Source organism: Aspergillus pseudonomiae, assembly GCF_009193645.1.
Source record: "Aspergillus pseudonomiae strain CBS 119388 unplaced genomic scaffold BDV37scaffold_63, whole genome shotgun sequence".
Classification (NCBI taxonomy): Eukaryota; Fungi; Ascomycota; class Eurotiomycetes; order Eurotiales; family Aspergillaceae; genus Aspergillus; species Aspergillus pseudonomiae.
Window position 1 is genome coordinate 167,996 of NW_022476055.1, and position 27,337 is coordinate 195,332.

Below are 27,337 nucleotides of genomic sequence, written 5' to 3' on the forward strand. Positions count from 1 at the left end.
ACTCTATGCTCACAAGCAGATACACCATAGATCTCAACCTTTATAATGGGTGAACGCACTGGATCCTGCTATCTTCACGCTCAACTCGGCGATACTCTTCGCGCTCATGTCTCCCGTAGCTAGGGTTGTACCCAGGTCTTTGGACACCCACGTCCGGAATTCCATTTCAATCAACGAATCTACTCCGTTCTCACGGATGGAGCGGGACGGATCAATGTCACTTTCAGACATGCTAAGAATTGTTGATAGCCTCTTCCGGATGCCGTTCAGAACAATATCTGCTGCTTCGATCTCGCTGCGCGCGGCTGCTAACAAGGCTTGAACATGGTACTGATCCGTCTTCGACCCTTGCACCTCCTCATTAGAAATCGTATCTTGTAGGTGCATGAACATTGGGTACTGGAGATGCCTTGGGGCCGGGATGCCTCGTTTCTCATAATCTGACTGAGTAGATAGGCCACAGACCAACTGGCAAGTCGTCTCTGTGAGAACACGCCGAGGATCGAGTAGGTAATCGATAATGGCGAGCATCTGATCCTCACGATGATGATTGGCAATCTTCATAGTATGCCTGACATATTCTTTGTTCTCCGCCATAAAGCCGACGGACACAACAGCTCCAAGATCGATGCTTGCGCCGGGAAGTCCGCGCGATATACGGTGTCTCGCCAAGGCATCCTGGAATGTATTGCCCGCGTTGTAGTTGGCTTGACTTCGGTTGCCAACTACGCCGCCAACAGAGGATAGCATAACAAAGAATTGGAGGCCTTTGGACGGTAGAAGGCTGTGGAGATTCCAGGATCCGTTAACCTTTGATTTGATAGACGTGCCCCATTCGGTGTAGGTCATATTTTCAAAGGCACTATCCGCCCAAGACACCGAGCAGTTAATACATCCGCGTATCGGGGGGTAATTCGCTTGAATGTCCTTCACCACGGCCCCTAGCTTCTGTTCATCTGCGATATCACAGCAGAAGACATGGGGCTGACAGCCCATGCTCTCTAGCGTGGATATCATCTCTTCCGCGGCTGAGCTCAGCCCATGAGAGCGGCTCAGGAAGATGAGGTGTTTCCCGCCCTTAGACGCCATCCAGTATGCAATGCTGCGTCCGATGCCTCCAAGTCCACCTGCCAGGATGTACGATCCGTTGGAGTCCAGTTCAAATGGACTTTCTGGCTCTGGCAAGACAGGAATCTGCTCATCACTCGGCACGCAAACAATCTTTCCCACACTCTGCCCGAGCTGAAGCGAGCGTAGCCCCGCTTGGATATTGCTATACGTGTATTTAGTCACTGGCCGAGGCTGCCGAATCTTGCCCTCGCTCCATAACTTGACAAGCTCATCATAGAGCTTCACAAAGACTTGGGGCCGATACTTGGCAACAGTGAGTAGGTCTACGCTCGCAAAGACCGCATTCTTTAAGAATGGCTCCATATCGAGCTTTCCACCAGTCTGGATATCCCGCTTTCCAATCTCAATGAATCTGCCAAACGGAGCAATGCAATCCCATGACTGACGAAGAGCCTCCCCGGAAAGAGAGTTGAGAATCACATCAACACCGCCCAGTGCCAGCTTCTTGATACCTGCAGCGAATGCCATGTCACGACTGGAGAAGATATGGTCTTCTGGGATACTGTACTCCTTCATGAGAAGCTCCTTCTTCTCCACGGTGGAGACGGTGGCAAACACCTCTGCGCCGACGAATTGTGCGTATTGTATGGCCGCCTGGCCCACGCCGCCGGCGCCTGCGTGTATAAGGACGGACTCTCCTTCTTCTAGCCTGGCAACGTTCCTCAGAGAGTATATCACAGTTGTGTAGATAACAGGCATACTTGCTGCCTGTTCGAAGTCGAATTCGTCCGGAATCCGCATGGCCAGACTTTCATCGGCTCTGCCCAACGTCCGGAAAGCTCCCACGTAGCGAGGGTCGCCAAAGTATGCAACTCGGTCTCCTACACTGAACTTACCGACCGCTGACCCGACTTGTGTAATCACACCCGCTGCTTCGCCGCCAATAGTTGTCTGCGGGAGCTCGCCCATCACGGTCAAGAGATCCCGGAAGTTGACCCCAACAGCACGGATTTCGACCTCGATATCTGACGGGTTGAGGGGTCGTGACATGTCGTCGTCAGCCACCCAGTGGAGGCTGTCCAGACTTCCAGGCTGGCCTATTTGAAGTTTAATAGACCGCGCCATGCCCTGCCATTGGGAAGGTACTGGCTCGGGCTCTGAGAACTGGGAGTATATCGCTTCTGTGGCGTCGACATTGTCCACAATCCGGTTCGTTTGGATCTGGCCATCGACAAGTTTATACTCCGCATTCACACGTTCTATCCGCCCACCCACGTTGACGAATTGGTATTGAAATATGTCAGATATGGCACGAAGTATCTCGTCTGTTGGGCTTACTTGAGCGTCAACTGCTACTGTGACCAGGTTGAGGTCCTGAGTATCACGCTCCCACCGCAGGGTCCGTATTAAACCAGTAGCCATGCTATTTCTCGGATCTTCCGCTCCTGCAACCCATATCATCCGGGGGCAGGTAGACAAAATATGTTTCACTTGTGCAAAGCTATTTTCATCGAGATCCCCGAGGATCGGCGAGTAGAGCTCCAGGAGGGAAATGCACACGACCCCGTTGAGATCGGTATCAATAAGCTGGCTAGGATGAAGCATAGCACAAGTGGGAATGCCCAATTTCTTGTTGAAATATTCCTGGAGTAGGGCCCCTACACTACCACTCTCCGACTCCGTACAAATGACCATGACTGTGCAGCTGTTGGCCAGTAAAGGTGGCTGGACGGCAGTTGAGAGCATGATTCCGAGCTTATTGAATTCTGGATAATGCGAGCTCGAAATGCTGACATCTACGCCTGAGAATCCTGAACCGCACAGATAAGTATGCCACTGTTCTTTGGAAATATAGGGACACCACTCCCTTTCCTGCTCCTGGCCAAGCCACCAGCCAGGCAGCGCACTGAAAGAGATATTGCTGTAGACGGTTTCCTGCCGGACGCCTTCGAGGAACAGCAGCTTGCCACCGGGCCTCAACAGGTGATGCATATTTTTTAGAGTTTGCTGAATATTGGCAGTCGCATGAAGGACATTGCTCGCGACAATCATGTCATAGGATGCAGCTGTGAAACCCTGAGAAATGGGATCAACCCCGAGATCCAACTTTTTGTAGTTGAGTATGCGACTCCATCCCGCGAGACGATCCTTGGCTTTTTCAAAGAAGCTCGGGGATACATCTGTGAAGTCGTAGGAGGCAATACAGTTCCCTTCTATCTCGCCATCTGCGTTCACAGGGTGTAGGGACTTCAACACACGGGCCGTGAATCCGCCGGTACCTGCGCCAACCTCTAAGACCTTGAGATTGGAAAATGTGAATCGCATGCAAGACATAAGCTGCTCGAACTGCTCGGGGATTGGCCCCATTTCCATGTCCGAATCGTAGTATCGGGCCATCAGGTCGTCCTGTCCAAACATAACGTACAAAGGGTCCGATTCCTCTTGCAGGAAGGATGCGATACAAGACCCCATTCGCACTAAAACAGCACCGTTGAGATCGCGACCCGCGACTCGGTCATAAAGTTCCCGTTTCAATATACGATCGTTGGAGTATTTCTGCCATTGCTCGAATGTGACATGAGGTATCGAGCCACTAGCAACATCCGCGACCATGCGCTTTATCAGTTCATGAAACTTTAGCAGGTGGTTGGGTGTTGCTTCAGGCAGTTTATCTGTCTTTAACTCTGTTAGGGCATCAGCGCCTAAGAGGGTGGCTGCCAGCTGGAGTTCACTGAACCAGAGCTTTTGGCTCTCGTAAACCGACCGATCCGGGATCGGCTGGCCCAACAATAAGTTGGAGGCAAAGTTTGCGTCGGCACCCCATTTGATAGCGTGGCACAGCTGCTTCTCATTGGAGTTGTCTGTCTTCGACTGGAAAGGTGTTAAGCGAACTCCTCCCAATGTGATAAGACCGTTCTTCCCATCTAGATCCCACACCCTTCCGTCGAAGGTATACATATCATGAGCCAGTAAAGACGCGTTGCCGCAGCATTGCAGGCTCCCTTGAGCTGGCATAGAAGCCGATATCCACAGGTCCTTGATAAACACCGGGACGTTACCTCGTCTTAGCAAGCCATTGCCAGTGTAGTCACAGATGGCCGCGATCCCAGCCTGGAGCGCGGCGTCCAGCGTAGCCGGATGGATCAAATGCGGGTGAGTATAGCCCTTTGGCATGGCCGCAGCAACATCGGGGATGTTGATCTTGCCGGCCATAACTCCAGCACCCTGGCCTCCAATCTTCACGTCTGACATGTTGCGGAACAGTGGACCGAACTTGATGCCAACTGAATCCAGGTTGTCGCATACTCTGGCAAAATCCATGGGCCTCCGACACAGATCTGCTTGTTTCTGCGCCAGGTCCCAGGTCTCAAGCTGGTATGTATCTTCACGGCCGCGAGTGACGGGGCTAGGCGGGCCTTTCAACTCCGCGGATACGTAGCCGGAACAGTTCTCGGTCCACTCGTCATTCTCAAAGTCGTATGAGCTGACCGTGAACTTGTTCCAGATGGAGGATGTCGATACGTTGGATTCATCCATCGGAGACAGGGAGAAGAGGGTTTCCACTCCATCTTTGTTATCAGGGACAATCAGCATTGATTTGAGCGCTACGTCTCGGACATGGAATCCGTCGAGGGGGGCACCGTTCATGATTTGTCGGGTAGCCTCGATGGCCATCACGATATAGCCTGCACCGGGAAAGACGATGTTCTCGGCAACCTTCAAAATGCTTAGATATGGATACTAAACGGCTTCGATAGGAAGAGGACTTACCACATGGTCTCTCAGCCACGGCATCTCGGTCACCCGGAGATAATGTTTCCAGGACCACCGTAGCGGGCTGGAATCTGGAGATGGTGCGCCCAGCAGGTCATGCCGGGGCAAGGGTCTGAAACGTATAGCACGAGTGAGTCGGCTCTCATAGAGACTCTTCTCCTCATGCTTGAACGGGTAAGGAGGGAAATCCACCAGCAATTTTGGGCTTCGCTGGACGGGTTCCCTGCCTGTGTTCACCTTACACAGGTTGACCTGTACTCCACGGACGGCCAATGCCCCAATCGTGTGCAACATAGTCTTTACTGTATTATCATTGCGACTCAGAGTCGCTCGATATGCAATTGATTCGTGTCCCATCAGGGTTTCCTTCACTGCACTTTGAAGCGCGCAGTGAGGCCCAAGCTCCAGGACTTCATCAGGAGCAGACCCATCACGGGCGAGACACATAGATTGCAGTGCTGTAGTGAACTTCACCGCAGAAATCAGGTTGTTCACCCAATATTCGCCCTGGATTCGGTCGTCGATCACTTCACCCCCAGTTGAGGTAGAAAACATACGGACAGTTGCGTTCTGGCTTAGGTAGTATCCTTGTGGAGCTTCCCGCATAGCGTTCGCATAATCGTCGGCAATATCTAACATATGAGGGGAGTGATAAGCATTGGGGGTTTTCAGTCGACGGACAAATATGCCTTTCTCCTCCAACGCGCTCTGCAGGGCAGTTATCAAGGCCTCGTCTCCGGAAACAGTGTGGTTTTTGGGACTGTTAAAGCACGCCACCACCAAATCTCCGGGCACCTTGTTGCGGATTTGTTCCAGATAGGCCTGCAGGGTCACACCGTCCAATCCAACGGCAAGCATCGCTCCTTTCGTCTTCCTGGGAATATGTGAGGTCAGACGTCCGCGTTCATATGCGATATGCCATGCAGCCTCGCGGGAAATCTTCCCGGCGCAGTAGGCAGCTGTTATCTCTCCAGAGGAATGCCCAATAACGCTAACGGGATGGATATTCCAACTGTGCAATAGATCGACCAAGGCCACCTGAATGGCTGTGCAGCAACCTTGGGATATGATAGCCTCATGCATTCTCGAGGCAGCTTTATCCTTGAGGATTTCATCTGATGCAGAGGGTTAGTTGACTGCGTGTCTGGATACATGCTATGAAGCTTACCAATTATCGACCATTCACAGCCAAGGAACGACTTCAGGTACGCGGTGGCAGCATCGAGGGATTCCCGAAACACAGAAAACTGTAACAGTTGCTGGCCCATCCCGGGGTACTGCGCACCCTGTCCGGTGAAAATAAAGCCAATTTTCGGTGGTTTCTGTGCGCTGATCGCAAGTGGAAGACTTGTGTCGGATTCCAATTGCGCTTGAAGTTCCTTCAGGGACCCGGCGAGCAGGTAACTATTCCATCGAAAGTGGGATCTTCTCTCCGAGAGCGTGAACGCCACATCGAGGAGTGTCTGGGTCTGATCTAAGCTTGAGGAATGGGCATGGCGCTTGATGTACGGGAGCAGCTCAGTCGAGATCCGCTTGGGGGCCTCCTGGTCGAACCCGGAGAAGAGAAGAAGTTTAGGGGTCTCACTGTCGCTTGTGTTTGCGTCCTCCTGTTGCACATCCGATGTTTCAGCACCGACCCGTGAATTTACCAACCGAGTGACCTCCTCAGTTGAAGGCGTAGCTGGCCGCGTGTTATGGTTCCCAATTAGGGCCCGACTCTGGAGAAAATGGTATGCATCATCCAGAATGCAATGAGCGTTGGTCCCACTCAACCCGAAGCAATTTACCGACACACGTCGAGGGCCCGACGCAGGCCAAGGCATAACCTCCGTTGGAAAACGAACGTTCCACTCATCCATATGAATGAGCGGGTTAACCTTCTCGAAGTTAACATTCGGCGGAATAACCCCAGACTCAAGGATCAAGATTGCTTTGATTATCCCCGATATCCCCGATCCACCTTCAACATGGCCAATGTTGGGTTTCACCGCTCCAACATAGATCGGCTGCGTGCGGTCAACGGAATCAAAAGCTCGAGCGATGGAGCGTACTTCAATGGGGTCGCCGGCAGTTGTACCGGTGCCGTGGGACTCGACGTAGAGAGTCTCGGCAGGGTCCAACCTGGCAGATGCGTATATATCCCTGATGAGGCGCTCTTGGGCATCACCACTGGGATACGTTAGACCGGGGGTGCGGCCATCGTGGTTCAAGGCCGTGGCGCGAACTACAGCCCTGATTGTGTCGCCGTCTGCAAGAGCTTTGTCGAGGGACTTGACGATCACGGTACCAACTCCCTCTCCTCTGGAGTATCCGTTGGCCCGATGGTCGAATGTGAAACACTTTCCGTCGGGGCTGAGGAATCCTGAGTAGCTCATTCCTTGAATATGGCTCAGGGCACCGAAGACGTTTACTCCGCTGACAATTGCCTAGTAGTTCCGCATCAGTGAGGCTCCATGTCGAGAGTACGAAAGAAAGACAGTGATATATATGGGGAAGAAGATACTGGTAGTGAATAATTAAACACAAGCAAGCCATACCATATCACTGTCCCCAGTTAGGACGCTTTGGTTCGCCAGATGAAAGGCAACCATTGAGCTCGAGCATGCAGTATCGACCGTCAAGCTCGGGCCTCTGAAGTCATAGAACCAGCTCACTCGCCCAGATATCATGGAGCTTTCCGATCCCGTGGGCCGATGCTTCAAAGCGATATCGGGGTCTGTGTTCAACCGATCCCTGTGGTCGTTGTTGAACCCACTAACGAAGACGGACGTATTAGACGACACAGCCTTATCCATTGGGATACCAGCTAGACAAATTCATCAAGATTAGTATCTAGTCTGAACATTCTATAACACATATCCTATATCAAACAGACATACCATTCTCAAGTGCATGATACACATTTTCCATTACCAGTCGCTGCTGAGGATCAAGGCTTGCCACCTCGGTTTTGTTTACATTGAAAAACGCCGCATCAAAGGCATTGGGGTCCTCCGCCAGGAAATGTGCACCTTTTGCATGGATCTAGCCTTTAAAATTAGGATGACTGTGCTTTCCCTTGCGGTAGAATCGGGCTCACGAACCGTTCCAGCACGTTCTGGATCTGGATGATAGTAACCACCGAGATTCAGTCTATCCTTCGGAAACGGCGTCATAGACTGGCGGGCTTTGAGAAGGAATTCCCAGAAATTCTCCACATTGGTTGCCTCCTGGGAGAATTTGGCAGCAAACCCGACGATGGCGAGCGGTTTGGGGCCGATATCAGACATTGTTGCTTTGTATCTCGGTATTCAGCGTCGTTGGGAAAGGGACGCAGGAGTAAACAGAGGAAATGGCGCCCCCTTATGAAGTTTGTGTTTTACCACAGGGATATATAGGAGTAGTGACTTGTCAGTTGATCAATACTCCAGGATTGAGCTCTGCATAGTGGGGTTAAGGGGAGTAGCTGCAATGTTTCTTCTACCATGGATCGCTTTGTAGGCGGGGTACTGCACATACGTGTGTGATTAATGTGATAGACCCATCTCAACGAGACTAATCAGCGATGTATTACGCATTGCTTTCTTCCTTTTCTGCAACTTGCAGGACTTGGTCGCAAGCCAGACCAATTGGCTAGGGGCCAGTTGGCAGTGCAGATGCCTTGCAGCAGGAGCTTTTTGACAAGTTGTTAGCGGTATGCTGCCCGATCAAGCAGGGATAATTCTCCATATGAACTCCTTTTCCTTGATTTCACGTCGGTATCATCCTGCTCTCTGAGAACATGTAACGGCGGTATACTGTATAGGTGCGATTCAGAATCATCAGACCTTTTGGCCTAGTTGGGAGCGTGTTTGCCTGCATCGCACGCCCTCACGCTGCCGGTATCCGTAGAACAGGTGGGTTGGGTGTGTGAGGTTGAGATTCCAACTAGGGCACGCCCATCGGGCCTGAATCGAGTGAAGGCATAAAACTGCATGCATGTAGACTGTCCTTGACAAGGTACTTACCCTAACATACCGCTACTGTATGACTGGACAAATCAACTCTGCTAATACATCCCGTAGCCCCAGCATCCCTTGCGTAATCTAGCTGCCAGATACTTGATTCCATCCCCAGGGCCATGTAGATAACGCGAAGCAGTAGTTGCGTTCTCTTCGTTAGAGTCTAATATCTCCAAGGATGATAGCGATTTAGCGAAAGATGGTTGGCCATCACCATGATCGTCCCTCGTAACAAAAGCTCACTCTATGGGGCTGCATAGCCGCATCCTGGTATATGAGGCCGATGCCCAACCTCAATCGATAGTATACGCCTCCTGTGTGACAGGCTGGTCATTGACTTGACACAAGACTAATGTCGTGTTACCCGGGTATGATCCCGTGGGTTCCAAGCAGCCTCTCATCATCAACGGAGGTACAGGACCGAGCTGGGGATATCACATACCTAGGCAGATGACGTCTCTATGTTGGGCTGATCTGGCATTCCCATTGGCTAAGCATTTGTGATTCCTATGGATACATAGAGTTCCTAGGGTTGACACTGGTGCAGGATGGATACTTGATTTGGTCTCAAGGGAGGAACAGTAAACTAACGAACCTTGGTGCTAACACACTTAGTTTTTACGAAGTCTCTTGGTTCTACCACTGATACACTATTCTATTACTTTTAGTTCATGTACCATGGAAAGCAATTATGAGCTATGGTAGCGATACAGTAGATTTTAGACACGGAAATCAAATTTGACATGCCTGAAATACGGGAAGAACACTGAAGATCCACGGTGTTTTCAACCCTGGACCACAAGCTGGTAGTTCGTTGTGCGACTGATTCATCTCGTGCATATAGTCGTTGGGTACGGACGATAGGGCCATCTGCTTATATCAACTTAAAGCTAGCTATGCTGGTCAGGAGAAAGTCCATTTAAGCTTGTCAGTTCATAAGTAAATATGCAGACCTGCGTGGAACGGTCAGTGGGGCAACCAAGACGTCTAGAGAAAAGTGTATACGAGCTCCCCACTGCCGATATAGTATGACTCGGAGTTCGTATATGTGAGTCAAGTGAGTCAAACCGTTTACTTCAAAGTGGAACCGGCGGTATGCTAAAACCAATCCAGGAACAGGATGATATAGTATTATGGTTAATTAATAGTAATGAAAAGAAAGACGAAACAATAATAGCCCTATCTAATATGTAATCTCCTATATTTGTCTCGTGCGAGCAACACTAAGGCCCTGTTAGACATTCTATGTAAAGGGGCTATTGGTTAGACGTACTAAAATGTTTAATTTAATCGAGAGGTTCAGGGCAAAGTAAAAAAAAAAGAAAGATTATCTAGTCCCCGGGCCGGAATAGCCAGCTTTTGGTTACATGGATTTCCATTGCGGCCTAACGCTATATCCAACTCGACTATTGGGGGTTAAAGAGATACGCCAGTGATTGTTATTAACTATATAAGGAGTATGATCGACATATTTAGGGTAATGGGCCAGCGATCTTTTAGTTCTATCCAACTAGACATCGGGGTTAGAGATACTCCAGCTCTTTGGTAGAATTCCCATTCATATCTACAATACACCTCCTATAGTAACCCTCCAGATCTAGCACAAAGTATCTATAAGTCAAATAGAGTCAATCCATACAATCATAACTACTCAATTAGCAATATAGAGATCCAGACTACAAACCAATCTCGATCGTACCCTCTACCTGGTGTTGATGTATACACTCTACTTAAGACACCAAACTCTTACAACACGACCCCATATACCCACTATCCGATTAATGATTAGTCAATATACCTTAAAAGCGTCCAAATAGATGACGCAGTTCGTATCCGACTCAGTCTGACTCAACACCACTCAACGAATGTATCTCCACTTAGTCCTAAAGAGGACTGACACTTCTGGTAATAAATAGGCGAAGTCTTCCTCGAACAGTTCCTTGACCAGTTCCTCGAACATCTCATCTCATACCCAGTGATAGTCTCAACCAGCTGTACATGTCAAGGTAAGATCTTCTTTTCTTTGGACTTTGGATACGTTCGCAGGAGTACCATGATGATACATATTCACTCGCCGAAATGATTCTGCTGCAAGGCTTAAGTGCAGTGTGTGTATGATTACTATATTTGTCTGATTATGCCTGTTGTACTGGTTGATCTTGGGGCTGTTCGGTTACTCAAGGCTAACTTCTGTGAGAATACCTCCCTAGATCGCTTCTTTTGGGGGTAGAATATAGTATTTTCATACTAAGATAGTACTGTATCATGAAGATAGTCTTTAGATCCAAGGGTTGTTGTCTTCTGGGTTTTCCTCTTATGTTGTACTGTTAAGCTCAATGCCAACTCTAAATATACATCTACTCACCTCCAACAAACAAACAATTATAAAACAACCACCACAAAAAAAAAAAAAAAAAAGAAAAAGAAAAAGAAAAAGAAAAACCCGACCGAACACCCTACTCTTACCCAATACAAACCATCGCCTCGGCTGGCGATTCGACCCCAAATAACCACCATGAGGAGAAATAGCGGGGGAAGTTGCGGGTGGGTCAGAAAACGACGATCCGTCCTATCGCTGGAGCGAGACGATGGAATTTGCCCGCGATAAGAGATGCAGGATTCGTTGGAACACGACATGATTGGTCTTGACAAGCGAAGCATTGCCGAGCAATGGCTCTGGAACTGCCAGAAGGTTGGCTTCATCATGCAAGTGGAGACGGGGAAATTATATAAGATACCTGAAGACACCTAGTTCCCTCGTGTTGCAACTTGCGCTCCAACTGAGTACAACTATTGTCGAGACATAATGCACGTTCAAGAGTATCAGTATCGCTTGATTGATGGCGTTCAGGCAGCGCTTGAGAAATATGATGCTGAGTTGAAGAGTATCAATCATCAAGTTAGTAGCTTCGATTCTACTCTATTAATCTTACTACTACTTATCGGCAGCATTCTGACCGTATACAGATCTGGTCAAACCCCGAACTAGGCTACGAAGAATACAAAGCCCACGACCACATCTGCGCACTATTCGAAAACCTCAAATCAGAAGGCTACCAAGTGCGTCGCAGCGCCTATGGACTCGAAACCGCCCTGGAAATCTCATACACGTACGGCAGTGGCGGCCGCGTCGTCGCCTTCAACGCCGAATACGACGCCCTCCCGGGGATCGGACACGCGTGTGGCCACAACCTCATCGCGACCAGCTCGATCGCCGCGTTCATCGCGACCTGCGAGGCCCTGAAGGCGCAGTACCCCGATGGGCCGGGGTACACGGTGCGGCTGCTGGGCACGCCGGCGGAAGAATCCGGCGGGGGGAAGGTGAAAATGCTAGAGAATGGGGCGTACGAGGACGTGGACGCTTGTCTGATGGTGCATCCCATGCCGATGGCCCCGGATGACCCGGAGCTGCTGAGCGTGGCGACGGTGCTGCCGGGTGGGTTTCTCGCGAACGACAAGGTCACGGTGACATTTACTGGCAAGCCGGCGCATGCGGCTGCTGCGCCGTGGGAGGGCGTAAATGCGCTGGATGCGGTGGTGGCGGCGTACGTCAATATCTCTCTGCTGCGACAGCAGATCCTACCGACGCAGAGGATCCATGGGGTCATTGCGCACGGCGGAGAACGCCCGAATGTGATTCCCATGTCGGCGTCCGTGGACTATTATATCCGGTCACCCAGTCTCAAGACCCTGAAGCCGTTGACCGAAAAGGTGGTCAAGTGCTTCGAGGCTGCGGCGACTGCCACCGGATGCAAGGTGGAGTTTGATTGGTATGCTATGATATTCGTGATACTGCTCCGGAAGGACATCATTAACTGGAACTAGGGGCATCTCGTACGCGGATCTGAAGACCAATACGCCTATCTGTGAGAATTACGTTACTGCCATGCGCGCAATGGGGCACCATACAGTTTTTGATAACTCGGGGAAGAAGGGAGTACTGGCTGGGGCGTCGACAGATATGGGTTCGTATTGCAATGGCTTGATTCGGCTTTAGGGATCAGTACTGACATTGTCGTGCAGGGAATGTTACCTATGCCGTGCCCGGCTTTCATGGAATGTTCACCATCCCCGCCGAGGGAGTGAATCATACACCGCAGTTTACGAATGGTGCTGGATCGCCGGAGGGGTATAAGCGTAGTCTTGCCTGTGCCGCTGGTATGGCTGTTGTTGCATGCCAGATTTTGGTGGATGATAAAGTTGCCGAGCAAGTGAGGAAGGACTTTGAGAAAGATGAATAAGTTTGGTCTGTGGATATGAGTAACGTAATGATTTAGCGGTAATATCACATTCCCAGCGTCTTCTTCTCAGTAAATAATAACATGATAACGGTGTATTCATTAGAAGGAGAGACAACAGCAATAGCTGATTGCGCAAAAGTCAGACTTGCGCTATTTGAGGTGAAAACAGCAACCTAAATAAGCCACGACAGATTCATCATTGATTTCGGCAGCGTTCTCAATTGGACGATGTTCTTGATACGTGGGAAAGTGTTGGTAGATACAGAGAGGCACAGCGCCATAAGAAGTTCTACGACATGGCCATATTCATCCCGTTTTTGAGGAAAGTGGTATAAGTCTGAGAAGCCATCTCCAACAATACTCAACTCGGATATCACACTCTATTCAAAAAGACATAGATCGGAGCCAGAATTCACAAGTGCGTCGTAAGACTACAATCAAAAGAGTGAAAATATCAGGATAGTAGTTCAAAATCTATTACTTCTTTCAACTCATGACCAGAAACAAACCCTAATCCTACCAATCCACCACAAACCAACCCCAACCCCCCAATATCTCAAATTCCAACCCTACTCACGGTATCACCAACCCCCCCAGAAGCAGTAAAAGAGCAGTCGAGAACCAAGAGCCAATACCTGGACACCACGAGCCCGTTCATGCCATGCAGGCGTGCTCCACCAACCGATAAATATTCTCCGATGACAGGTCCGATGGATACGGTCTGGATGTCTTCGCGGCTGTTTTGTCGATTCCGACATTTCCCGATTTTCATATGTATCCATCATATAGAACCTAAATGGGAAATGAGTTATATAAAGTAGATAGTTCGTGTAGTATATATGTACTGTCGGGGAAGATCCATCGATCACCGAAGCCACGTAGTCCCGTTCATGATCTGCGAACGGGGTTATCCTGGGGGAATCTATCTAATTCTAGCCCACGATGTCAAATGTGAGCTGTCCCCGGAATTGCTGGAAGGAGGCCCGATCCAGCCGATCCGACTCGCAAAGATAAGATAACCCCGGCTAATACGGGATAAGGCTTTACCAGAATAGGGACGATGATATTTAGTACATCCGCCGCATCCGGACGACATCTATCTAGATAGCCAGAATGATACACGAGGACACTGATCCAGTCTAAACACGCAAGTCAGACATGCACTCTCTTATCAACGTATTCGGGAATATCCGGGTAGATCAACCACCACCACCACTAGGAACAAATAAACACAAAGTACCCAAAAGTAAAGACACCAAAGTACCAACACAGCCGAAAAGGGAACCTTCCAGAATCCTTCCAGAACTAGCCCAGAAGACCGCCAGTCTTGGCGGGGCCAAACAACCCCTCATCGGGCGATGCATATCAGTAGATTCAGAAATTGTCATAGGATAAGGCTGGAGGGGAACCAGACATGAGATGGGGGAGCCAGGCTTGGCGCTACACGCGACTCGTAAACACTTCCAGTTAGTTTAATTTAATCATTTTAGTTATTCATGGATTTTTATTTAGTATTATGGAGTTATGCTGGGGCTGATCTAGGGAAGTGGAGTGGAAGGTGATTTTCATTCGGGTTTCTTGCCTTTTTGATTTTTATTATCGTAGGACTGCTTTACTATTTTAGTAAGATCTACGCGTTCTAATCTCTGGGTTAGATTACATTGATATAAAAGATTTAGTGTTCTAACCAGATTCCATACTGTATCCACAAGACTCACGCTGTAGATAAACCCTAACATCCATGGTAAAACAAACATCCCAGAATGGAATAATTCCATCCGATGCAAAGCTTGAACACCCAGATGGTCTCTGACCTGTTTGACTTTCTGATCCATGGGTCTAGGCTTGCTTTTGAGTTTAGGGTGTTAGCAAGGTTTACGATGGACATGGTTCTGACATGAGGTATCTGTATGTCTCCGATTATGGGGTTCCTGGGGGGATTAATCTTATGCGTCTGGTGTGTCTGGTGACCGTGGGGTCAAGGTGGGTATATACTATACATATTCGATGGTCATTGCGCTTACAATTTCTTTTTTTTTTTTTTTATAAAAAAATAAAATAAAAAAGAAGAGAAGAATCATTGGCCAATTTGTCCTAAACCATACATCATTTACATCACTGGACCAGCACATACATACATGGACTTCCCAAAACAGGGTCATTACACACCCGATGAGATCAGATAGAAAGATAGATCAGACCGTATCGGAAAAAGGAAAAAAAAACCAAGACCCGAATAAGGCGCCAAGCAAGCCATGGAACCAGCCATGTCGCAATCCCATCGGGAAGATCAGCAGTAAGAGTCTGAGGAGAAAGAGAGAGAATTTACCCGGGGTCGGTGGGGGAGTACTCCGTCTGACAGATGGGGCACTTGTAGCGGCCATAGGCGAACCATGACGCAAGACAGGAGGCGTGGAAAGCGTGGTTACACTGGTTGAGAACGAGGACGCTGCGATCGCCGTCGCGGTACCGGTACCGCGTCCGATCTGATTCGAGCAGGGGAGGGTCAGCGTCAGGGGTCAGCGTGTCGTGCCGGTGGAGAGCGGTGGTCGAGCGAGAAGGAGGAAGGATGCAGGCGGGTTCTGGAGAAGACGGTAGCGTGTCTTGCGAAGACGACGGCACGACGAGCGTCGAAAGGCAGATGGAACTGGAAGAAAGCAGAGAAACAAATCAGAGAACGTGAAAACAGATGAAACGGGGCCGGATGATAACGGCCAAGGCCACTAGTGTCAGCCCTGTCCCCGCATCTCCAGGGCCAAGAGCCCCGGCGTGCTCCAACAGTGGGATGCGCAACCTTACCAGGTTTCCTGAGCGTAGTGTCGCTGGTGCTGTGGTTCCCCGTTTTCAGATCGGGCCAACTCTTCCAGCCATCGTTCCACCGTCACCTGTCGCATGCACCCATTGACCTGAAGCAGGCGCACTTCACTGGCTCTTCGCGCCGCCGCTCGTCGTCGGTGATGCCACATAATCAGTCTGTCTTGGGTGGTCAACCGTGTGCTGGGACTTGGCAGGGAGAGGTAAAAAAAAAACTTGGATATCTCTGGGTCGAGATATGAAGAGTAGAGGCTGCGAAGAGACCCAACCGCCAACACCGGTAGATGACCAGTCCCAATCGAAATGCATGGAAGATTCTCTTCTGCAGCGGGGATCATAGATTCGACGAATGAACTCACATAGGAACCAAGCTAATGGCGCCAAAGAGCAGCACCGCTCCGACCACGACACCAGCGATTCCAGCGCCGGGCGGATCATCCGCCATAGCACGAGCGACACGACGGTGGTGATGTCTCGTGTCGATACGAGAACGACCGCCAGGCGTAACTCACTGGCGACAGATCCAATAAGATGTATCAGACGCGGAGGATCGGATAGGTCGGCTCAAACACCGGCGCCGGGAGTCGCATAGGGCCGGTCAGCACGATAAGACTCGAGTAAGAGTAGTGGGGTGGGGGGGGGGTGAGTAACCAGTCAGAGAGAACGAGGTAGGATTATTTTTGGGCAATTCGAAGAGCGATGGGGAGGGCATTTCAAGCGGCGACTCGCTCTCAGACCCCCTCCCAGTTGCGTCTGGCCAAGACCGACCAAGCGTGCAGAGAAGCCGAGGCGGGAAATAACCCAAGAGGCGCCAAGTCTCCCGCGCCCCGGAACTCGCTTGGCATTCCGCTGGGTCGGCGAGGGTCTGGCCAGTCATTTGCCTCTGCCCAGCATTAAGCGACGCTCACGTGGCGACGGCATTGGTCGAATGCGTCATAGTCCAACCAGCATTTGCCTCCAAACCCAAGGTTATGCGCCAAGACCCGCGCGCTGCTTTAATCCTCATTGGCGCTTGGCTTTCTTCTCGCCAGTTTACAATTCTCCAAGGGCATCCATGCCAAGCGATGAACCTTTGTTCGCGTCATTCTCCATCAACAACATATAAACCCGACAATTCCCCCGCCTCATCCCAAATGGAAAAGAAGGAAAAGGTTAAATCTCCTCCTCAACTCCTCCCCGATCCATCGCTCCCTCTTTCAAGGTGTATCTCTACCTGGTGTAGGTGTATGGACTCGCATTGCCTGGAGGATACAATCTATATGGAGCCTCCCTAAGGACAAGCCCCACTATTAGATTCTATCACGTCACACAACTCTTCCCTAAACCCATTAACACAACCACAACTACACATTGACACACCCAACACCATGTCTCACGACGAGAAGAAGACTGATACGGCTCAGCCGTTATCACAACCTGCCCATGCCCTCTCCTACACAGCCATCCTCCAAGAGCTCTCAGTGAACTCGGAGGAAGGCCTCACCACGGCGGACGCCAAGAACCGTCTCAGTCAGTATGGCCCCAATCAGCTGGAAGGCGGAGAAGGGGTCTCCCTCATTAAGATTGTCATTCGACAGATTGCCAATGCAATGATGCTGGTACGTGGATCTTTTATACACATGCTTGGGGACAAGGGATTAATTCAGGACAACAATTAGGTTCTCATCATTGCCATGGCGGTTAGTTTCGGTATTCAATCGTGGATCGAAGGTGGTGTTATCAGTGCCGTCATCGCGCTCAACATCATCGTAGGTGTGTACCAAGACTATGCAGCGGAAAAGACCATGGATTCCCTGCGCTCCTTGAGTTCCCCAACTGGTGTGGTGACTCGCGACGGCAAAACCAATACCATCCCGGCCATCGAGATTGTCCCTGGAGATATGGTCGAGCTGAAAGTGGGTGACACAGTCCCCGCGGACCTGAGGTATGTAACCAGCGAGAAATATGGCAAATCTCCCAGCTAATAGCGTCTGTAGGCTCGTTGATGCCATGAATTTCGAAACCGATGAAGCGCTGTTAACTGGTGAATCCTTGCCGGTACAAAAGGAGGTTGACTCTGTGTTCGACCCGGATACCGGACCGGGAGATCGCCTGAATATTGCTTATAGTTCGTCCACCGTGACCCGGGGTCGCGCCCGCGGTGTTGTGGTTGGAACCGGAATGAAGACAGAAATTGGTGCGATCGCGGCCGCCCTCCGCGCTGGGGATTCCAAGAGACGGCCCGTCAAGCGCGGCCCTCAGGGCGAGACCAAGAAGCGCTGGTACGTGGAAGCCTGGACCCTGACCTGCACCGATGCCGTCGGTCGCTTCTTGGGTATCAACGTCGGCACCCCTTTACAAAGAAAGCTTTCTAAGTTGGCCTTGCTGCTCTTCGCAATTGCCGTGGTTTTCGCGATCGTGGTCATGGGGGCAAATGAGATGCGGAATGACAAGGAAGTCATCATCTACGCTGTGGCAACTGGCCTTGCTATGATTCCTGCTTGTCTAGTGGTGGTCTTGACTATTACTATGGCGGTAGGCACCAAGCAGATGGTACAAAGAAATGTCATTGTCCGAAAGCTTGACTCCTTGGAAGCTCTCGGCGCTGTGACTAACATTTGCTCAGACAAAACCGGAACGCTTACTCAGGGCCGCATGGTTGCCAAAAGGGCTTGGCTCCCATCACTGGGTACATACTCCGTGGGATCCTCTAGCGATCCCTTAAACCCCCAAGAAGGAGACTTGAGCCTGCTACCTCAACCCCCGGTTGAGCTCCAACGTGATACCCAAGGAGAGCCTCGGGACCCTCAAGATCTACTGAAGGATAACCAGGTGCTGCAAGACTATCTTAATGTCGCGGCAATGGCCAATCTCGCTCATGTTCACAAGTCGGAGAATGATGAATGGCAGGCACGTGGTGAACCCACAGATATCGCTATCCAGGTGTTCGCGTCTCGTTTCAACTGGGGCCGTGATCGTTGGACCAAGGGCGACAAGCCGGTTTGGACTCAGAAGGCTGAGTATCCTTTCGATTCAACCGTGAAGAAAATGTCGGTGATTTTCGCCCAAGGTGACCGCGAGATGGTTTTCACCAAAGGTGCCGTCGAACGTGTGGTCGACTCTTGCACATCAGTCATTTGGACCGCTGGTTCTAGCCCCGTGCCTCTGGAGGCAAGCATGAAAGAAGAGATCCTGCAGAACATGGAAGCTCTGGCCAAGGAAGGCCTCCGAGTGCTTTGCCTTGCTTGCCGGGAGAAGAAGACCCCCACCGACGGAGAAGAAGTGCCCCCAAGAGATGAAGTTGAGCAAGACCTCACTTTTTGCGGACTCATTGGTCTTTATGACCCCCCTCGTCCCGAGACTGCCGGGGCCATCGAAGAATGTTACCGCGCCGGAATTTCTGTGCACATGGTGACAGGTGACCACCCAGGTACAGCGCGTGCCATCGCAGCACAGGTCGGTATCATTCCTGCAAACATGGACAGCGTTGCAAAGGATGTGGCGGATGCAATGGTCATGACAGCCAGTCAGTTTGACAAATTGACTGAGGACGAGATTGATGATCTCCCCACTCTACCATTGGTTATTGCTCGCTGCGCGCCTCACACCAAGGTCCGCATGATTGATGCGTTGCATCGTCGTGGGAAGTACGCGGCAATGACGGGTGACGGTGTGAACGACTCACCGTCTCTCAAGCGGGCTGATGTCGGTATTGCCATGGGACAGGCAGGTTCTGATGTGGCCAAGGATGCCTCCGAATTGGTTCTGATGGATGACAATTTCGCTTCTATCATCAATGGAATTGAAGAGGGCCGTCGTATCTTTGACAACATTCAGAAATTCGTCCTGCATTTGTTGGCTGAAAACGTTGGACTCGCGCTCACTCTGCTCATTGGTCTGGTCTTCAAGGATGTCAACGGACAGTCCGTGTTTCCCATTGCACCCGTCGAAATTCTCTGGATTATTATGATCACCTCCGGTCTCCCTGACATGGGATTGGGAATGGAGATCGCGGCACCTGATATCATGAACCGCCCGCCCCAGAGTGTATGTATCCCCTTTCTTTACCTCTTTCCTTCACTCATGGTCTTGTGCACTTTGCTAACACGTATAATAGAAACAAGGTATCTTCACATGGGAAGTTATTGTGGACACTCTCGTATATGGCGTCTGGATGGCTGCACTGTGCCTGGCATCGTTCTCCCTGGTGATGTATGGATGGGGTGATGGCGACCTCGGAAGTGGCTGCAACACTGGCTACAACGGCAGCGACCACTATGATGGCAACTGTGACACGGTGTTCCGTGCTCGTGCAACCACATTCGTTTGCATGACCTGGTTCGCGCTCTTCCTGGCGTGGGAGCAGATTGACATGCGACGCAGTTTCTTCCGGATGCAGCCTGATTCGAAGAGATACTTTACGCAGTGGATGTTTGATGTCTGGCGCAACAAGTTCCTTTTCACCGGTATCATGATCGGATTCATCACCACCTTCCCGATTCTGTACATCCCTGTGATCAACCACGTGGTGTTCAAGCACACCGGCATCTCCTGGGAATGGGGAGTGGTGTTCGTGGAGGCGATCCTGTTCTTCATTGGTGTCGAGGCGTGGAAGTGGTGCAAGCGGATCTTTTTCCGACGCCAGGCGTACCGTCACAAGGACGAGGTTGACACGAGACTCCCCAACGACTTCAGCCGGTACACCACGATGAGCCGGTCCGATACCCAAGCAACCAGTATGCTGAAGACCGAAACGTCTGTTGTTTAAACAGACGATGCTATGACTTCATTGCACATTTTGACCCCGTTCATCCATCTTCGCGCGTTTAGATTCCCATTTTCGATTTTCCAGCATTTAGCTTCATTTGTCGGTCTGCCTAACTAGACCATCGCAAAGTTATCACAGGATCACCTTGCGTTAATGATTAATGTTATCCCTGCGAGACGTGATCATGAGTTGGGTGCACATACTTAATGAGCATATAGTTTATAGATAAATACCACTTTGTTTTCTCTGTTCAATCGGGATGTCCTTTGGTAGACAGTGAGTGGCGTAGAAGAGCCTTAGTCCTCTTCCGTGATGTATATCAAGTGAAATAGAAATCCATGAGCATCATCTGCGACAGTAGCTAGTTAGTCCGCTTCGAGATACATGTTAGTCACTGAGCAAAATCGTGATCTGGTAACACCAGCCACGAAGAGAGCATAGGATGCCCTATTGATCAGGCTCCGAGCGAGTCGGAAGGGCGTGTCGTGAGGTAGAACAGGGCGGAGGGCGGAAGGACAGGGCCCTTAAGTACGCCAGGGAGGTGGGGGGAAAACACAGCACCTGCCTCATGTGATGGCTATTAGGCAACCGCCATTGTTTGGGTGATAGTACAGAGCAGAGCAATTGCAGCGCTGTGCGCATCATAGATACCTGCCAAGGGATTTCCAAGACATGGGCAGAGCCCGGGGTCGAATCAATGCTACGGGTGGAGGGGGCCAGACATCTATAGTGGTCGATTGAACGATTTCTATTGGATCATAATAATGCCTCATAGGATTGACTCATACGAGGAGGGCGCAGAGAGTGATTTGATAATCTCAGATGTGGGAGGGGTTAAAACAAAAACTATTTACGAACTCGCGGCGGCCGGCGCAGCGGATACATTTTCCGACGGAGCGGAATCCTGCGAGACGGCGGCGTCCGCGTCCTTCTCGAAACTCTTCATGGGGTAGAAGCCCCACCGCTCAAACATCTCGCGATCCTCATCCCAGCCATTGCAATCGGTCGTCAACATCTTCTCGCCGGTAAAGACAGCGTTCGCACCGGCCATGAAGCACTGGACTTGCTGTTCCTCGGACAGCGAGATGCGGCCCGCAGCCAAGCGGACGATCGTGGCGGGGAGAACGATACGGGCCGTCGCGATTGTCCGGAGAAGCTTGTCAAAGGAGATCATTTTGCGTTCACCCAGAGGGGTGCCCGGGATGGGGACCAGCGCGTTGACGGGGAAGGATTCCGGGTGGGAAGGGAGCGAGGAAACCGTGTGGATGAGACCGATCCGGTCGGAGTCCGCCTCGCCGAGGCCCAGGATACCGCCGGAGCAAACGTTGATTCCCGCGTCACGGACATGAGAGAGGGTCTTCAAGCGCTCATCGTACGATCGGGTGGTGATGATGGTGGGGTAGAACTCCCGGGACGTGTCCAGGTTGTGGTTGTAGGCCGTCAAGCCGGCATCCTTCAGCTCCTTGGCTTGGTTCTCGTCAATCATGCCCAGGGTTACACAGACCTCCATACCCATCTCCCGGACGCCCGACACCATCTGCTTGACATTCTTGAGACTTGTCTTGCGACCGCGCATGTCGCGCCAGGCCGCACCCATGCAGAAGCGGGTACTTCCATTCGCCTTGGCAATGCGGGCGGCTTTCAGCACATCGTCCACGGGACTCATCTTCGTTGCTTTCAAGCCGGTGTTGTGACGCGAGGATTGAGCACAGTAGGAACAATCCTCACTACATCCTCCGGTCTTAATGTTCATCAAGGTACACATCTGAATGGCGGACGGGTCATGGAATCGACGGTGAATGGCAGCCTGGTTCGGGATGAGTCAACGAGCTTCCAAGATCGTGGTATCATATGGAAAGAACAGTCACAAGTAAACAGTATAACAAGCGACGTAGATTGGAAAACGAAAGCACATACCGCAGCGTAGGTCAGCTGGTTCAACGGGGTCTCATAGATCTGCTGGACCTCTTCGCGGGTCCATGTGGTCCGGGGCACCGTTGCGGCCGTTGCCTCTTGCAGGGCTACTGGGATTCTGCTGGCAATTGAAGCCGCACTGGGGGAGGACTGGACGGTGCCATAGGACCTTCGTAGGATGATCCGAGGCACGGACCGAGGGAATAGTGACATGGTGATGGGAAGGTAATGTAGAGGAGTGATGTAAGTCCAATGGGAGCGGAAGAAAGGCAGTACTTAGGTTAGAGGGAACACAAAAGCACCATGACAGCTCCCAAGAAGAATTAAGGCCAATGACGCCAAGCGACGGTGAAGAAAAGACCACAACCTCGGGAAAGGACCAAACAGACGAAAAGCGGATGAGAGGGGTAGATTAGGTTGGAGTCAGATCGTGCTCACCGGGGGCCAGAGCTATACTCCGTCCTGTTATTCCGGAGTAAATTGGTTTGTTAGCTGTGAAGTTAATTGTTACTCTCTGTTATTACTCACAGTGGGGAGAAAGTCTAATCGTCCACCCAGTCAGCGACCACCTGAAGCAAATCAAGCTGTGGCTCAGGAACAGAGAGTTCCCTGTCCCTCTGTGATTCGTGGGGTGATTGTTGACCCCAACGAGGGGTTCAACCCATGGGCAAACAATCTTTTGGTAGACGGTTGAAGAATCAGCATCGTCACCACCAGTGTTCAATCCCAGCGGTGGTGGTTCCTTGATCAGGGGAAGGTTGAAGACCATGCCCACTTTTGCTTTCCCGCCAAGGAGGGATTCTGGAATGACCAACTGTTGAGGGGTCAATGGATCGTTGACAGAGGCTGTGGATTAAACGCGCAGATCCAGCGGGCGAGTTACGTATTGGTGGGAGGATCCCCACCAGCCGGAGCACGATGGTTAACAGGACGAGTTACGAAGGTACTACTATCACATCATCGGGAGAAAGGAAAGATGCACTGCTGCCTGAGGATCCCTTTCCATCTTTCGGAATGCCTTTCCCGTGACCTCGATCGGGGCCTGCCAGCCGTCACGTGCCCCAGTCGGGCCAATCAGGCTGCCACAATTAAGGCCCTCGGGCCGTCGGTGAACGAAAACTCGAACAGATTAGGAGAATTCCAAACATAGAGAAGGTTAACTTGGTTTGAGTCACCGGGAAAGCCCATTGAGCATGATGACACTCTCGTTCCAAGGTTAAAATGATCGCCCATTAGCCAGGCACTCCAACCCTCCGATCACTAACGACGGAGTTACTGGAATTAATTACCAACACTGCCATGTTGCCATGACATTACCAACAATCGATAATAGTTACTCAAATAATACTGAGGAGGATTGGTCTAAATACTACTCTAATACATATCCCTTCACTAGTCATTCTCCTGCTTTCCAGGTACGTCGTCGGAGTGTGTTCAATACTTTTCCGTCGTAGAATGACCTCACCTGGGGCATGCCTAGTACTCCGTACCCGATGCTAACCGTACACAAATAAGCTCAGAAAAATTCAATTTCCCCTCGGAAAGTAAACCGTACGGGGGGTTCATTGGGTTCGCTGAAAACGCTATAACTCGTTAATCTCATTTAGGGTCTTTTTTTTCCCCCTCCCTCATCTCCCCTTTGACTTTTGGTCAGGGATGTTAGCGGCCATGTATCCAAGGTACGGTAATTTACACAGGCCTTGTTACTACAGGAGGGCCTCTCGTAGCACCCCCTCAATGGAGCGTAGCGCCTGCGGTTGAGAAGTCACACTGGACATGAGGTACAGAACGTTTCCGAGAACACGCGAGTGCACATTAAACTTTCCGTCACTCGTCGATAACCGCTGCTGTAAACCTCTGGCGGCTGTCGAGGTGTAGCCTATTGGCGCGGTGGAGACATCACATGTTAGTCCGGCACGCGCTGAACGGGGAACAGTAGGGGTGACTTACCTCCTCCCTGCACGTCTTTAAGTGAGATGCTGAGCACCGTTCCAATGGCGAACACGCCATCCACCGATGGCGCATGGGATAGATCACTGACGAGGCCATGAGACCAGACACTCCAGATATTAGAGCTGTCCCGAGCGCCCAGGGTCACTGGGGTATCGGACAAGGTTGTCCAGTCCTGGCGGTACCCATCCCAGGACCCACTGTTTTCCATCCGCATCATGGTCTGCAGCGAATCCACTGCCACCTGGCAGCCCACAGCATGTGCCGTGTAGCTGTGTCCATGGAGTAAAGCGTCGCTCTTTTCCGGACTCGAAAATGCCTGGAAGATTTCATCACTGGCCATCGTAGTACATAGAGGAAGAAGACCACCCGTCAGAAGTTTCGCGTTCACCGCGATGTCGGAGTCGACCTGGAGGAATGAGGCCGAGGATTTACGGCCAAGACGGTAAAGGCCAGTGAACACCTCGTCGAAGATAACCGGGAGACCAGACCAGGAGGTGGCCACGGGGTGATCCTTGGTAGATTTAGCCCCGCTTGCGCCAAACAGCTCAGGATAGCCGCGGACAACCTCGACGAGACACCGTTGGAAGAGAGGGTCACTAAACAAGCCCGTTAGTCAGGGATCTTACATGACCGTACATATCGATACTGACCAAAACAGCATGCCGCCAGCGCCTAGAATAATGGGCTCCATGATAAGAGAACCAAACTTCATCCCTTCGTGCTGAACCAGATCCTGAATAGTATTGCGAATATATTCCGTGTAGCGCTTTCCCGCGGCCGATTGCAGCCGTTCCTCCATATCAAAGATGTCATCCAGGGACGAGAACTCGAAGCCCGAGCCCAGTGATTCCCGGAGGTTCTCGGGAATCTCGACCTTCCACATTCCTTGGGACATTTTCACTTGCGGGAAATCGAACCAGTATCCTCGGCCGCGATACCATTCGACTTTCTTGTTGAAAGTGGAAGGCTCTGCGCAGTCCATGACGCCGATCGTGTCGCCATGGTAGCTTCCCTTGAGACCGAGGATACTGATCTGCTCCTGGCTGGCATCCCATCCGTAACGGTCGCATGCCGCCCGGAGACCCATCTTCACAGCGACCTCCATGCCGGTGCTTCCATTATCGGTGTAGAACACCTTCCGGAGGCGCGGGTTGCCAATACTCTCGAGCAAGAGTTCTGCCAGCGACAAAGCGGGCTCATGTATATTTCCTGGAAACATTACATGTCCGTACCGTCCCGCGGCATATGCAGCCGACAAAGCTAAACTGGGGTTGCCATGACCCAAGCCTTGCGTCCACCAGGATGCAGACCCGTCAAATGTTGCGCGCAGCTTGCTTTCATGGTGGGACTTGTCCGAATCCACGAACGTTTGAAAGTAGTCATCATATGCAGAGTCAATCGGTGTGATGTCCTTGGCCTCCATGCCATGATGCTGCGTGAATGGATACCAGATGGTGTCATGTGCCCGACTGGCCATCGATTCCAGCCGGTCGATCCGTTCCGCGTTCTTAGCAGATAGCTGTTCCAATAAGCTCGCCACATCCGTTTCCTGTGCAACACGACCATAGTAGGTTGTCATGGCTTCCTCGTCCCGCGCCACGGAATCTACATCTTGCACTGACGGCTTCGGAGGAGGCGACGGCAATGGAACGAGCGGAATAGACTTTTTCTGGAAATAGTTCCGTAAGTATTCGTGGTTCTTGTAGTACTCATCGCGAAACAGTAAAACCGAGTGGATATCGTAGCCTCGAAGCAAAAGTGACTCGTAGGCCGAGATAGACGAAGAGATACCACCTAACCGGGAATCGGCGACTAAGACAATAGGTAACCGCAGTGGGCGATAGAGGTCTGCTTGGGAATTGCCATTGGGGCCGGGGGAATGGACACCACCGGCCGTTTCTACCAGGGCAAAATTGACACCGCTGCCCGCCCAGTCAGAGAGGGTTTTGTGGACAGAAGCCAAGATATCATCATCGCGAGGGACCTGCTGAGGATTAGTGTTTGGGCACTTCATGTCAGAGGGAATGGTTTTCGCACAGTAAATTTCTTCTGCTGAGCCGCGATATGCGGACTGACGGGCTCGTCGAATTGGTAGAGACATTTAGTCAACGTACCCGCAGCATGGCGTTGGATATGTCTAAGATCATGGATCAGTATATGTGTAACTAGACCGATGAACTAGTGGGTTGGCAAGACGGATTCAGCCCACGCACCGGTCATCTGCGTCATCCAATGGCCCCGTCGAGACGGGTTTGAGAAAGGCCGCCTGATCCTGGGACTTTTGGCGCTGGACCGCGTTACAGAGAACGGTCGAGACAATTGTTTTGCCCACATCCGTGTTGGCGCCGTAAACCTGATGGGCGCGAAGGGAACGCCAGAGGGCAGCTCCCACTGGAGACATCACAGTCAGAGCCGGTCGATGGTACTAGTAAGCACACATCGAATGATCGAGAATAAGAGAAGAGGGAAGGAGGAGGCGAAGGAGTCAGTAATATTAATAATAACGATGATAACAGTCAGAAAAATAAAAATAGTACTGTGTACTTGGAGTACAGCCGCCTACTTCATAGTCAGAGATACGAGAAAGCGGAAGAGATCCAGAACGACCTTGGTTGAATTGGCCCGAGGTATTCAGGCAGCCTGGGAGCCACTCTGTCCAGGCATTCAGGCAGCCCGCTGCGGACCCCCCAACCGGTTGGCCCTCAACGGCCTGTCTGGTGGATATTCATTCCCTTTTCTTTTCTTTTCTTTTCCTTTTCTTTTCTTTTCCTTTTCCCTTTTTTTTTTTTTTTTTTTTTTTTTTTTTTTTTTTTTTTTTTTTTTTTTTTTTTTTTTTTTTTTTT

General features: G+C 51.0%; 6 protein-coding genes across 6 annotated transcripts; 2 read left to right on the forward strand and 4 right to left on the reverse strand.

Moving 5' to 3' along the window:
- Window positions 1-33: 33 nt before the first annotated feature.
- BDV37DRAFT_285658 (type I polyketide synthase) lies at window positions 34-8,114 on the reverse strand (the record flags this gene model as incomplete). Its single annotated transcript, XM_032087772.1, has 6 exons — window positions 34-4,788; window positions 4,843-5,960; window positions 6,014-7,271; window positions 7,383-7,651; window positions 7,725-7,869; window positions 7,929-8,114. 6 exons carry the CDS (start codon window positions 8,112-8,114, stop codon window positions 34-36), a joined length of 7,731 nt encoding a protein of 2,576 aa, XP_031938826.1.
- A 3,369-nt stretch (window positions 8,115-11,483) lies between these two features.
- BDV37DRAFT_180635 (M20 family metallopeptidase) lies at window positions 11,484-13,581 on the forward strand. The gene is made up of 4 exons (XM_032079475.1): window positions 11,484-11,724; window positions 11,793-12,595; window positions 12,651-12,790; window positions 12,849-13,581. Exons 1-4 carry the CDS (start codon window positions 11,632-11,634, stop codon window positions 13,064-13,066), a joined length of 1,254 nt encoding a protein of 417 aa, XP_031938827.1. The 5' UTR covers window positions 11,484-11,631; the 3' UTR covers window positions 13,067-13,581.
- Window positions 13,582-15,391: 1,810 nt separating this feature from the next.
- BDV37DRAFT_285660 (RING finger protein) lies at window positions 15,392-16,325 on the reverse strand (the record flags this gene model as incomplete). Its single annotated transcript, XM_032087774.1, has 3 exons — window positions 15,392-15,713; window positions 15,866-16,039; window positions 16,240-16,325. The coding sequence occupies 3 exons, from the start codon at window positions 16,323-16,325 to the stop codon at window positions 15,392-15,394; spliced, it is 582 nt and encodes a 193-aa protein (XP_031938828.1).
- A 922-nt stretch (window positions 16,326-17,247) lies between these two features.
- Window positions 17,248-20,627, forward strand: BDV37DRAFT_285661 (cation-translocating P-type ATPase; the record flags this gene model as incomplete). The annotated part of the gene is made up of 4 exons (XM_032087775.1): window positions 17,248-17,478; window positions 17,539-17,804; window positions 17,857-19,906; window positions 19,977-20,627. The coding sequence occupies 4 exons, from the start codon at window positions 17,248-17,250 to the stop codon at window positions 20,625-20,627; spliced, it is 3,198 nt and encodes a 1,065-aa protein (XP_031938829.1).
- A 323-nt stretch (window positions 20,628-20,950) lies between these two features.
- BDV37DRAFT_180871 (biotin synthase) lies at window positions 20,951-22,907 on the reverse strand. The gene is made up of 3 exons (XM_032079477.1): window positions 22,545-22,907; window positions 21,279-22,434; window positions 20,951-21,188 (listed from the first exon to the last, which is right to left on the reverse strand). Exons 1-2 carry the CDS (start codon window positions 22,752-22,754, stop codon window positions 21,478-21,480), a joined length of 1,167 nt encoding a protein of 388 aa, XP_031938830.1. The 5' UTR covers window positions 22,755-22,907; the 3' UTR covers window positions 20,951-21,188; window positions 21,279-21,477.
- A 1,021-nt stretch (window positions 22,908-23,928) lies between these two features.
- Window positions 23,929-27,204, reverse strand: bioDA (adenosylmethionine-8-amino-7-oxononanoate aminotransferase). Its single transcript, XM_032082680.1, has 5 exons — window positions 26,708-27,204; window positions 26,532-26,631; window positions 25,145-26,478; window positions 24,492-25,090; window positions 23,929-24,420 (listed from the first exon to the last, which is right to left on the reverse strand). Exons 1-5 carry the CDS (start codon window positions 26,893-26,895, stop codon window positions 24,248-24,250), a joined length of 2,394 nt encoding a protein of 797 aa, XP_031938831.1. The 5' UTR covers window positions 26,896-27,204; the 3' UTR covers window positions 23,929-24,247.
- Window positions 27,205-27,337: the final 133 nt, after the last annotated feature.

Bases quoted from the DNA above. Each gene is read 5' to 3' on its own strand.
- BDV37DRAFT_180635 (XM_032079475.1), top strand. From the start codon at position 11,632: ATGCACGTTCAAGAGTATCAGTATCGCTTGATTGATGGCGTTCAGGCA. The intron at 11,725-11,792 runs GTTAGTAGCTTC...GACCGTATACAG, and splicing joins TGAAGAGTATCAATCATCAA to ATCTGGTCAAACCCCGAACT. The intron at 12,791-12,848 runs GTTCGTATTGCA...ATTGTCGTGCAG, and splicing joins TGGGGCGTCGACAGATATGG to GGAATGTTACCTATGCCGTG.
- BDV37DRAFT_180871 (XM_032079477.1), bottom strand. From the start codon at position 22,754: ATGTCACTATTCCCTCGGTCCGTGCCTCGGATCATCCTACGAAGGTCC. The intron at 22,435-22,544 runs GTATGTGCTTTC...ATCCCGAACCAG, and splicing joins ACCAGCTGACCTACGCTGCG to GCTGCCATTCACCGTCGATT.
- bioDA (XM_032082680.1), bottom strand. From the start codon at position 26,895: ATGTCTCCAGTGGGAGCTGCCCTCTGGCGTTCCCTTCGCGCCCATCAG. The intron at 25,091-25,144 runs GTCAGTATCGAT...GGGCTTGTTTAG, and splicing joins GCTGGCGGCATGCTGTTTTG to TGACCCTCTCTTCCAACGGT. The intron at 24,421-24,491 runs GTAAGTCACCCC...CCGCGCCAATAG, and splicing joins TAAAGACGTGCAGGGAGGAG to GCTACACCTCGACAGCCGCC.